At 42.9% G+C, this 12,979-nt stretch overlaps 1 protein-coding gene across 2 annotated transcripts in view; it reads left to right on the top strand.

Annotated features, from left to right (window-relative positions):
- The first annotated feature begins 1,240 nt into the window (after window positions 1-1,240).
- The window catches only part of WC1-12 (WC1 isolate DV10), a 57,156-nt gene continuing 45,417 nt past the window's right edge, over window positions 1,241-12,979 (top strand). Inside the window, exon 1 of one of the 2 annotated variants that reach the window (XM_059886239.1) lies at window positions 1,241-1,402. In XM_059886239.1, the coding sequence (XP_059742222.1) occupies window positions 1,330-1,402 (73 nt within the window). In that variant the 5' untranslated portion in view covers window positions 1,241-1,329. 2 annotated transcript variants of the gene reach the window in all.

Genomic DNA, 12,979 nt, shown 5'->3' on the forward strand with positions numbered 1-12,979 from the left:
TGTGCCCTCAGTCCACCTTGGCTTCCATTCTTGCTGCCACCTTTCCTCTTAAACTCAGAATGAATGAACCGTCTTCTCTTTTCTGCTTCATTCGCCTCTTCTTTGCCCCTTGCCTGCAGCCACTGTGCAGCAGAATACTTTCTATTTATCCTTCTGTCTGGGGGCAGTTCTGTTAAATAATATTTTGCATCTACTTTAGCTATGGCTTATAATACAAGTGGGTTCTGAATCCTATCAAACCAAACTCTCAATATCCAAAGGGGAAAAATGTGAAGTTTAGAAAATGTTAATCTTTCTAAGCTACATATTTTCTTCTAGAGATCCCCACTCCTATTTTGGAGGGCTAGAGTTGAATAATGACTACTACTTTTTCTTTGTTTCCTATAACAGCAATCTCTTTCTCTCCTGAAGCATCATTTGTTGAATAGCTGAAAGGGGTATTTCACATAAAATGAAATTCAGTAAACAGAAAGGGATTTAGCATGTGTGAAAATCCCTTATAGGGCTTCCCAGGTGGTTCAGCAATAAAGAACCCGCCTGCCAATGCAGGAGGCACAGGAGACCCCTGGGTTGGGAAGATACCCTCGAGAAGGAAATGGCAACACACTCCAGTATTCTTGCCTGTGAAAGCCTACGGACAGGAGAGCCTGGTGGGTTACAGTCCAGGGGTCACAAAGAGTAGGACACAATTAAGCACACATGCATCTTCTCCAGGACCCAGTGTACAGATCATTCTGAAAAGAGACCTACAATCTCATCCCTTTAACTTAGCGGTTTCCATTTTACCCTCTCCATGGTCTGTGACTTTCTGCAATCCTTGTCCTCATTTTCTTCTGCCCTGACAAGTATTCTTGTATTTCAAACCTTCTTCTAGTACTTGGCTTCCACCCTGAGCTCAGTACTTGGAAGATCAGTGCTTGATTCCATTAGAGTTATTCCCTGCGGGCCAATTGATTCCACAACCTGACTCTGAAATCTCACAGTCCTTGAGGATCAGCCAGGGTGATCAGAGGAAAGAAAGGTAGTCATAGTTTTCTACGCTAGCCCTGATTATGGGGCCTGGCTCTCAGGACCACGGAAGCAGGAGGTCAAAGGACCGTGTTGCTCATATAAGGAGATGTTGAAGATTCAGAAGCTCATTGGTGTCTGAGCTGCAGAAAGAGGCAGATGCAGCCTTCGATAGTGCCTGAAATGGTGAGAGGTGTCGCTATTGGCTCGCAGGAGGGAGAGTGTAAGGGGTGGTCTATATAGACCCCGGTCGGTACCCTGATGCCTCCTCACAGGCTGATCCTGCAGCTGGGACTGTGACCTTGAGGATGTGGGGTCAGGATGGCTCTGGGCAGACACCTCTCCCTGTGGGGAATCTGTGTCCTCCTCCTCGGCACCGTGGTGAGTGGTCAAGGTAAGAGCTGCCCCTCTGTCCTGGATCCACACCATGCAGTGGATGCCTATGTGAAGGGAAAGGTTTCTGGAGTTCTGGAACTAAGCCTCAGTGTTTTTGACTAAAAAGAAGCCACACTGACTGTGAATATTGGTCCCTCTCTTGTGGGTGGTCCACTGGTCATAGTGGCAGATTTTACGGAGCAGTGAGGTTTGGTCTGGACTGAGCTGGGTCAGCCTGAGTCCCTCCACTGTCTCCCTTGTTCTCAGGAAGCTTCTAGAGTCCCAGTGGCTCCCAGTGTGAGGAAGTTCCAGCGACTGACCTCAGCTGGGACTCTGGGCTGTTCCCACACACTCCATGTGCCTGGTGTGTGAGCATTGCCCCTGTGTCCCTGTGTTTCTTGTCTATGCTCCTGTGGGCTTTGTGCTTGTATGAGTGTATGTGAGGGTGAGTGAGGAGTGTGTAAGGGTGTGTTTGTGTGAAGGTGTGTGAGAGTGTGTGTGTGGGGTGTGTGAGAGTGTGTGTGAGGGGGTGTGTGAGAGTGTGTGTGTGAGGGTGTGTGTGTGTGTGTGTGTGTGTCTCAGGGTGTGTGAAGCCTGTCTATGTGAGAGGACTGGGGCTGCTGAGCAGAAACTGAGTCTGTTAGTCTGTGAAGCACACAGGGTCCCACAGGGCTGGGTTACTGCATGTTACCAGATCAGAGACAATCGTGCACCTGCCTGCCTCTCTAGCTCCTCTTCCCCATCCCCCAGGCTCCGCTTTGCTTGTTGCCCTGTCTGCCCAGCACTGGGCTCTGTAAGAGGCTCTGCCTGCTAGCCTCACCTGTTCCTACCAGGTGTCCATTGTGGAGCAGAGGAGCCAGCAGCCAGGAGAGGGGACCTCTTGTCTGTAGAGATCAGTTGATGTGCAGCCCCAAGTGTATACGTTCCCGAGTCTCTGCCTCGGTTCCCGTTACTTGTTTCCTGATGTGCTGGGGGCCTGGGATCGTTCTTTGCTTCCCTCCCAGAATCTTCTGTGACTCTGTAGGGAATACTTTCTCATGCCCTCTCCGGTCTCTTGCTGGAGCTGGTTTCCCTGAGTGAGAGAATGTTGCGTGTCAGGGCTGGGGCTGCAGAGAATCTGGTCTCCAGCCTGGAGGAGGTGGCTCTCTCAGATGTGGGTGCTGGTCCGCTGAAACTCAGTGCAGCCCTGTCTCATCCCAGTCTGCAACTCTCCTTGGGAAACCCCCTCCTTCTTTGTCTCTGCTCCTTGAGTGCTGGGTGCTGGGCAGATGCTGGTGAAGCATCTCTTCCTGAGGGCTCTGGAAGACAGAGGTGAATTTTGTACCCCTGAAAGGGGAGACAACTTGTGTTCTTTGCAAGGCATCCACTCTTACTAGGAAACTAGGAAATTTCTTTAGAAGTTATTTATGAAGCAAGACAGTTTTGCCAAAGGAAGTGTTCTTCTCATTTTGTTGTTTCAGTGAAACAACACTGTTCAGTATTATTCTACCGAGAATTTATTCTTATTCTACTTCATACGACATTGGTCTTGTATAACAGTGGTCTCCTTGTATAACAATATTCCTGGCTTCTGTGAGCATTTGATGATTTCTGGGTTTGGCACACATTATAGGAGTCTCCACCATGAAATCCATGATGGGCATTGGTGGAAAATGGTCCCTTCAAGCACAACTGATGTCCTTATACACAATAACATAGACCCTCAAGATTAGGTAATTCAGTATATATTATTTTGTAACCTGGTTTTAAAAGTTAACAATATATTTTGCACATATTTCTATATCATTATGGGCTTCCCTGGTGGTTCAAATGTTAAAGAATCTGCCTGCAGCCAGAGACCAGGCTTCAACCCCTGGGTCAGGAATATTCCCTGGAGAAGGGAATGACTACCCACTCCAGTGCGCTTGCCTGGAGAATCCCATGGACAGAGGAGGCTGTCAGGCTACACAGTTCATGGGGTGGTAAAGAGCTGGGCACGACTGAATGACTAACACTTTTATATCATTAAGTATTCTTTCACTCAATAAAAATGTTTAATCATAGTATTACAAAAATATAAGATATTCCAGGGAAAATATGGAAATTTTAAATTTCCTCCAATTATTTTGCTACATAATTGAAATGCAATATACTCACCTAATCACCTGTATTACACATATCAAAAAAAATTCAATTAACAATCAAGTTATGGAGGGAAAAAAAGAATTTTATTCCACCCACACTGAAGCTAATAATCTTGGAAGCAGATATTTGGAAAAACTCTGGGTAATCTTCATGTTAGAAGATGAAGGTATAGTCATATACAGTTTTGAGACAAAGTATCATACTGATATTTTGCATAAAGTTCACCAAGGATATATATGTTAGTTAAGCATCAAGTCACCATGACCCCCAACAGAACTGAGTAAGAATGCTATTCTTTTAACAAGTTACTATTGTTATTATGCTATTATCATTAGAAATGTGCTATTATCAGAAGAAAAAAAATAATTCATCTTCAAGGCCGAGAAGGCACTCCCATACTTGAGAAGTCCTGGTTACTCTGCAATACAGATGCACACTGCACATTAGGAGGAGGACCAAATAAACATACAGAGACAATTTTATTTAATGTTTTTTGTCCTGCCTTAAAAGATAAATTTTGTTTTGTCAGGCATTTAGTAGTTCCCGACATTTCTGCCATCATGAAAAAAGTTGCTCTGAACTTTTCTGTATTTAAATATAAGGACCATTCATAATTATTTCTCAACAATATTTTCTGGCTGGAATTGCTGTTTTATAGGCTATGAATATCTTCAAGCCTTTTGGTACATAGAGATTAAGTGCCTTTTGAAATGTTTGCACTGAATTTTATTTCCACTATTATTGTGTGAGCCTATTAGATTCCACTTATCCCCACTAACATTTGCTTTTTACCAAGTTTTAAAATCTTACCCAGTTTCATAGGCAAAAACTAGTGTGTATTCACTAATTTAATGGTTCATGTACTCCTTCATTGCTTGCTCACAACATTTGTGCTTTTTAAGTTGTGATGTTTGTCATTTTGTTATATGGGAGCTCTTTACACTATCACTGTGACTACTACGCTACCAGGTGCCTATATGAACTTGACTGTGCAACAGTCCTACTAGGCAGGATATCTTTATCTCAAAAAATATTTCAGGAAACTAAGGCAAAGCAAAGTTAAATCACTTGCCTAAATAATACAGGTAAGGCAATGTCAAAGAATGTTCAAACTACCACACAATTGCACTCATCTCACATGCTAGTAAAGTAACGCTCAAAATTCTCCAAGCCAGGCTTCAGCAATACATGAACTGTGAACTTCCAGATGTTCAAGCTGGTCTTAGAAAAGGTAGAGGAACCAGAGATCAAATTGCCAACATCCGCTGGATCATGGAAAAAGCAAGAGAGTTCCAGAAAAACATCTATTTCTGCTTTATTGACTATGCCAAAGCCTTTGACTGTGTGGGTCACAATAAACTGTGGAAAATTCTGAAAGAGATGGGAATACCAGACCACCTGACCTGCCTCTTGAGAAACATATAGGTCAGGAAGCTTGAGAAAGCAGGTCAGGAAGCAACAATTAAAACTGGACATGGAACAACAGACTGGTTCCAAATAGGAAAAGGAGTAAGTCAAGGCTGTATATTGTCACCCTGTTTATTTAACTTCTATGCAGAGTACATCATGAGAAATGCTGAGCTGGAAGAAGCACAATCTGGAATCAAGATTGCCAGGAGAAATATCAGCCTCAGATATGCAGATGACACCATCTTTATGGCAGAAAGTGAAGAGGAACTAAAAAGCCTCTTGATGAAAGTTAAAGAGGAGAGTGAAAAAGTTGGCTTAAAGCTCAACATTCAGAAAACGAAGATCATGGCATCTGGTCCCATCACTTTCAAGAGTCTTCTCCAACACCACAGCTCAAAAGCATCAATTCTTCAGTGCTCAGCTTTCTTTGTAGTTCAACTCTCACATCCATACATGACTACTGGAAAAATCATAGCTTTGACTAGATGGACCTTTGTTGGTAAAGTAATGTTCTTGCTTTTTAATATGCTGTCTAGGTTGGTCATAACTTCTCTTCCAAGGAGCAAGCTTTAATTTCATGGCCTGCAGTCACCATCTGCAGTGATTTTGGAGCCCCCCAAAATAAAGTCTGACATTGTTTCCCCATCTATTTGCCATGAAGTGATGGGACCAGATGCCATGATCTTCATTTTCTGAATGTTGAGCTTTAAGCCAACATTTTCACTCTCCTCTTTTACTTTCATCAAGAGGCTCTTTAGTTCTTCTTCACTTTCTGACATAAGGGTGGTGTCATCTGAATATCTGAAGTTATTGATATTTCTCCCAGCAATCTTGATTCTAGCTTCTGCTTTATCCAGTCCAACATTTCTCATGATGTATTCTGCATATAAGTTAAATTAGCAGGGTGATAATATACAGCCTTGACATACTCCTTTCCTTATTTGGAACCAGTCTGTTGTTACATGTCCAGTTCTAACTGCTGCTTCCTGACCTGGATGCAGATTTCTCAAGAGGCAGGTCAGCTGGTCTGGTATTTCCATCTCTTTCAGAATTTTCCACAGTTTGTTGTGGTCCACACAGTCAGAGGCTTTGGCATAGTCAATAAAGCAGAAATAGATGTTTCTCTGGAACTCTCTAACTTTTTTGATTATCCAACGGACAACGCCCCTTTTCCCTAGGCAACATAATTCTCCTAAAAGAAAAGGGGGGGATGAGAAGGTAACAGGCAGGAAGGCCAGGGGTCTCCAAACGGAGGAAATAGCCTTGAAGCGTCAGACATTTTTATCTCTCTTAAGCAGCAGGAGGAAACAACTAGGGATATTTTTTCCTTCTCTATACAAATTTAAAAGGAGTTTTCTCTTAAAATACTGTGTTGCCATAATGACATCTGGTTTGGCCTGAAGTTAATTGTTCTCAAACCTAGAGATAACCAATGTCTTTTTCTTATGTAAATGTTTGTCTTAAGCTATGCTAATGTACTATGCATTAACCCCAAACTTTGTCTTCAAAGTCCTTTCCACTTCTTGGCTCAGAACCTACTTGACAAACCAGTATGTTATACTCAGATATTGTTCCCCTAATCTATGTAAATGAAACTATTTGTATGGTGGTCTGCCCTTCTTCAAGATTCAAGTTAATCATTTTATGGCCCAGGATAAACCATTTGGTGCCAAGATTATCCCCAAAGCATCTTATGGGTGAGGGGCCTGGTGCCATTCTGAATTTTAAGACATTCCTTTCCTTCATTAACAGACTGCTAGTGACTATATAACATCCAGCTAAAGACTAGCAGGGGCAGGGCAGGGGGGTGGTATTCTTCTGACCCCTTCTGATGCCTATGTCAGAAGCTTTCTCTATCTCCTTTATACTTTAATAAAACTTTATTACACAAATGCTCTGAGCGATCAAGCCTCGTCTCTGGCCCGGGATTGAATTCTTCTCCTCCGGGGGCCAAGAATCCCAGTGTCTTTGCGTGATTCAACAACAACCTTTCACAATGGATATTGGCAATTTAATCTCTGGTTCCTCTGCCTTTTCTAAATCCAGCTTGAACATCTGGAAATTCATGGTTCATGTACTGTTGAAGCCTGGCTTGGAGAATTTTGAGCATTACTTTACTAGCATGTGAGATGAATGCAATTGTGCAGTAGTTTGAGCATTCTTTGGCATTGCCTTTCTTTAGGACTGGAATGAAAACTGACCTTTTCCAGTCCTGTGGCCACTGCTGAGTTTTCCAAATTTGCTGGCATAATGAGTGCAGCACTTTCACAGCATCATCTTTCAGAATTTGAAATAGCTCAACTGAAATTTTGTCACCTCCCCTAGCTTCGTTTGTAGTGATGCTTCCTAAGGCCCACTTGACTTCGCATTCCAGGATGTCTGGCTCTAGGTTAGTGATCACACCACTGTGATTATCTGGCTCATGAAGATCTTTGTTGTATAGTTCTTCTGTGTATTCTTCCCACATCTTCTTAATATCTTCTGCTTCTGTTAGGTCCATACTATTTCTGTCCTTTATTGTACCCATCTTTGTTTTTTTTTGTTTGTTTTTTTGATCTTATCTTTTCCAAGACATTACACTAACATAGTCCAGATCTCCTTGTTTTTACCCCACACCATACCCTTTTGGGCTAGTCTCAGGAACAATCAGCACGTGCATAGGCAGCATTCATGCCTGATGCTTACCCTATGTTCCAAGGTCCATGCTTTCATGATCCCAGTCATACTCCCTTCTGGGTCTGGCCTTGGGGTTTCTAACAAGGAGATTATTCTTAAAAAACACAGTTTCTTAATATATGCTGTTTTTCCAGGTGCAATTTCTGTGAAATTTCTCAAGGCTGTGAAAGTACATTATTAGGAATTCCCACTACACTGAACAATGAGCATAGCCAATTAACAATGTTATGACAGTTTCAGGTGAACAGCAAAGAAACTCAGCCATACAGATCCGTGTATCCATTCTCTTCTAAATTACCCTCCCATCCAGGCTGCCACATAACACTCAGTAGAGTTCCTTGTGCTGTATAGTAGGTCCTTGTTGATTATCCACTTTAAATATAGCAGTGTGTAGGAGTTGATCCCAAATTCCCTAACTCTCCCTTCACCCTATTATTTCCCCTTAACAAACACAGGTTCAGTTCTCTAGATCTGTGAGTCTGTTTCTCTTTTGTAAATAAGTTCACTTTTTTTCATTTCTTTTTAGATTCATATATAAGGGATGTCATATGATATTTCTACTTTTCTGATGGTCAAGACTGTTTTTGATGCTCTGTACTGAATTCTTCAGTTCACTAATTTATTATTCATCTCCAGAATTTCTGGTTAGTTTTACTTTCTTTCTTTCTTTTTTTATGTTTTCTATCTCTTTGAATCTCAGAGAATTTACATGTTCCCTTCAGAGTTGGCCCAATTTTCCCTTTCTACTTTATCAGGTCTTTAATGCTTTTAAGATAATTTTTAGTAAATTACTTATACTTTTTTAAAAGAAGAAATATCCTCAATAAGCAAGCCCACCATTACTGAGAAAATCTAGAACTTTTCACAGTAATGAAATCATCTCATTGTTTGTGTCATGAACTAGATAAACTACATGTAGGCAAGGACATTGTCTTATTATATTCTGTATTTACAGTACTTAAAAAAACCTGGACCTCTCCAGGTCTATGGACTGAACTGTGATGCTCCATAATTAATATGTTGAATCCTAGCCCCTAGTTTGACCCCATTGGAAATAGGGTCTTTAGGAAGTCAGTTCAGTTCACTCGCTCAGTTGTGTCTGATTCTTTGCCACCCCATGAATTGCAGCACGCCAGGCCTCCCTGTCTATCACCAACTCCCCGAGTTCACTCAGACTCATGTCCATTGAGTCAGTGATGCCATCCAGCCATCTCATCCTCTGTCGTTCCCTTCTCCTCCTGCTCCCAACCCCTCCCAGCATCAGAGTCCTTTCCAATGAGTCAACTCTGCATGAGGTGGCCAAAGTACTGGAGTTTCAGCTTTAGCATCATTCCTTCCAAAGAAATTCCAGGGCTGATCTCCTTCAGAATGGACTGGTTGGATCTCCTTGCAGTCCAAGGGACTCTCAAGAGTTTTCTCCAACACCACAGTTGAAAAGCATCCATTCTTCGGCTCTCAGCCTTCTTCACAGTCCAACTCTCACATCTATACATGACCACAGGAAAAACCATAGCCTTGACTAGACGGACCTTTGTTGGCAAAGTAATGTCTCTGCTTTTGAATATGCTATCTAGGTTGGTCATAACGTTCCTTCCAAGGAGTAAACATCTTTTAATTTCATGGCTGCAGTCACCATCTGCAGTGATTTTGGAGCCCAGAAAAATAAAGTCTGACACTGTTTCCAATGTTTCCCCATCTATTCCCATGAAGTGATGGGACCAAATGCCATGATCTTCGTTTTCTGAATGTTGAGCTTTAAGCCAACTTTTTCACTCTCCACTTTCACTTTCATCAAGAGGCTTTTGAGTTCCTCTTCACTTTCTGCCATAAGGGTGGTGTCATCTGCATATCTAAGGTTATTGACATTTCTCCCAGCAATCTTGATTCCAGCTTGTGCTTCTTCCAGCTCAGCGTTTGTCATGATGTACTCTGCATAGAAGTTAAATAAGTAGATGACAATATACAGCCTTGACGTACTCCTTTTCCTATTTGGAACCAGTCTGTTGTTCCATGTCCAATTCTAACTGTGGCTTCCTGACCTGCATACAGGTTTCTCAAGAGGCAGGTCAGGTGATCTGGTATTCCCATCTCTTTCAGAATTTTCCACAGTGTATTGTGATCCACACAGTCAAAGGCTTTGGCATAGTCAATAAAGCAGAAATAGATGTTTTTCTGGAACTCTCTTGCTTTTTCCATGATCCAGCGGATGTTGGCAATTTGATCTCTGGTTCCTCTACCTTTTCTAAGACCAGCTTGAACATCTGGAAGTTCACGGTTCACGTATTACTGAAGCCTGGCTTGGAGAATTTTGAGCATTACTTTACTAGCGTGTGAGATGAGTGTAATTGTGTGGTAGTTTGAACATTCTTTGGCATAGGATTGGGATTGGAATTAAAACTGACCTTTTCCAGTCCTGTGGCCACTCCTGAGTTTTCCAAATTTGCTGGCATATTCAGTGCAGCACTTTCACAGCATCATCTTTCAGGATTTGTAATAGCTCTACTGGAATTCCATCACCTCCACTAGCTTTGTTCATAGTGATGCTTTCTAAGGCCCACTTGACTTCACATTCCAGGATGTCTGGCTCTAGGTGAGTGATCACACCATCATGATTATCTGGGTTGTGAAAATCTGTTTTGTACAGTTCTTCTGTGTATTCTTGCCACCTCTTCGGCTTCCCTGGTGGCTCAGTGATAAAGAATCCTCTTTTCAATGCAGGAGAGGTGAGTTTGATCCCTGGGTTGGAGAGATCCCCTGGAGAAGGAAATGGCTATCCACTCCAGTATTCTTGCCTGGGAAATTCCATGGTCAGAGGAGCCTGGCAGGCCATGAGGTCACAAGAGCTGGACATGACTTAGTAACTAAACCACCACCAACAACGTTAAATAAGATCATAAGGATGTGGCCCTAATCTAATAGGTGACTTTATAAGAAGAAGAAGAGACAGATCTCCCTCCCTCTTTTACAGATCTCTCTCCCTCTCTCCCTGCGTACAAGTCCTGAGGAAAGACCAGTTAAGCACACAGTGAGGGAGCCATGGCCTGCAAGCCAAGAGCAGAAGTCTCATAATGAACAGAGCCTTGCAAGCACCTTGATCTTGACTTACCAGCCTCCAGAACTGTGATAAGATAAATGCATTTCTGTTGTTTAACCAGTCAGGTTGTGATATCTTGCTGTGGCCACCTGCTTGAGCCGACTACACACCAGGATCTCCAGTTCAGCATTTCCCCAGATGTTCCCTCTGTGATACATCACTTCTGTTTCCAGGGTGAGAGCACATGGGGTGGATCATATACCTGAGCAGTGTGAATCGTATGCCAGGGACCACTTCTCCTTAGACTATAAGAAAGATTCTCATTTTCTGACCCAAGTTAAAAGCTAATGGAGCTGATTCATGGAAACTCACTTCTCAGTTCCCAGCAGGAAGGCAGGAGTCTGGGACATGGGGTGAAACCTGATGTGACAGAGAGAAATGGTTTGGGTCCCAGTTACAGGTGGGACCAAGCAGCAGACCTGCTCACACGGAAAGAAGTCTCATCTGGGTGAGGCAGTGAGGGCTCATGTATAACCCCCCAGCTTGTTGACCCCTGTCTTCTGACTATGGAGGGAAGCCATGCATTAGTTATATGTCGTTGAGCAAAAAATTAGTTCTGAAGTTGGCAGCTGAAGTCAGCAAATGCCTAGTTACCGGGGTCCAGCCCCAGTTGGATCCAGGGATTCCCTCAGGAGGATGGCGTTGGTGACTGAGAGAAATAAAGAAAGAGATAAGGAAAGAATTTTGCAGTTAAGAACATAGAGGAGAGAAAAGAGGCTGATATTCCTTGGTTTACACAAAAATCCAATAAAACCCAGCACGGGATTTGCTCTGTTCATGTAGGCTGCAGGTGCCCTCTCAAATAGCTGAAGGTGCCCCACCTTAGGCACCTTCACGAGTGGGTCTTAGAAGCCCAGGCAGGAAAGTGAATGCAGAGGGCCCCTGTGCTCCAGGGAATCAGCCTGAAAAGGAAAAGGAAAGAGAAAGAGCAACATGGGGAGACCAAGCTTCGGTGAGCAAGACCCACATTTTATTTTCCGAAGTGGTAAAAATCCTTATACACCTTAAGGTATAAAAACTTATACCTTAAGGTATAAAAATCCTTATCGAAGCCAGGCTTTCTTTATGCAAACTTATCATATGCACAAGTTTTAGGTGATTTACATCATCTTCTGGCCAGGAGGCCTGTTAACATTTTATGACCCTTTTCCAGAAAACTTATTTTTCTATAAAGGTGATTATTCTAAAGTCAGGCGCCACCCTCCGAAAGCATTAGATAACGTTGAATTCCTATAGGGCAAAAGTGTGGTGGGCTATAACAAGAAAAAATTAACTCAAGAGTCCAAGGTTACAAACATTAAAGCTACTACTTACATTTCTATACACCAACTATATTAATCAATACACTCCCAGGGACACAGTAGGTAAGGGATATGGAAACTTGGCAGCAAGCATTAGCTCAACAAAGAAATCCTCTACTAGTTCTATTTTACCAATTTTAACTCTCTGAGAAGCTGTGCATTGTTAGAATATCTTAAGCTTCCCGTGCCTCTCATGGTTGGGAGGCTGTGAATCTGAACAAACCTGTCAGGCAAGCTAGAAAGTCATCAGAGGGGTTTGAATTGAAACACTCCTATTATGCCCAGGAGACTTATTAACTAGAGTTTTAAGTTGATTTTCTTGCAAAGAAAGGTGGTTGGGGATAGCTCCCCATTAATATCAGAAGAGTTGGTGAAAATCGTGAAATAGTAAAATGGGGTAGATGCTCAGGCAGGTCCGGGAGCAGCGAGGGGAACCCTCGAGTCCTAACTCACCTTTGCATATCAGGCCTCTCCTCATGACCTTTGTGATGGGTGGGAACTCCTGAACTGGCTCCCGGCATCTAGTATCTCATGCTTTCTGTGAGCCAGGAATTGACATGTCCTGTCTGGGTTCTCTGACTCATTTCGTATCTTGCAAGGATGCAGTCATCTGAAGGTTCAACTAGGCATTGTTATCGCCCAAGAATACTCACCTGGATTTTGGCAGCATCCAGACCTTGGTGGACTGTTGAACTGAGAGACTTAGTCCCTTGCTGATTGCTGGCTAGGGGCCTGCCTCCTTTCCTTGTCACTAGGGTCTCTCAACAAGTAGTTCACATGTGGCAGTTGGCTTATTCAGAGCAAGAGAGAGAGAGCAAGATAGGTCACCAAAGGAAAAACCAGAGTCATCTTGAAGCATAATCTCTTCAGTGATATATCATTTTTGCCATATTCTATTTGTTACGTGCATGTTACTATATGCCAGGGTCCAGCCCGGGTGGATCCAGGGAATTTGAAGTGGGGATGGCGTGGACGAACTGGATACAATAGC

This window comes from Bos taurus, chromosome 5 (assembly GCF_002263795.3).
Source record: "Bos taurus isolate L1 Dominette 01449 registration number 42190680 breed Hereford chromosome 5, ARS-UCD2.0, whole genome shotgun sequence".
Lineage (NCBI taxonomy): Eukaryota > Metazoa > Chordata > Mammalia > Artiodactyla > Bovidae > Bos > Bos taurus.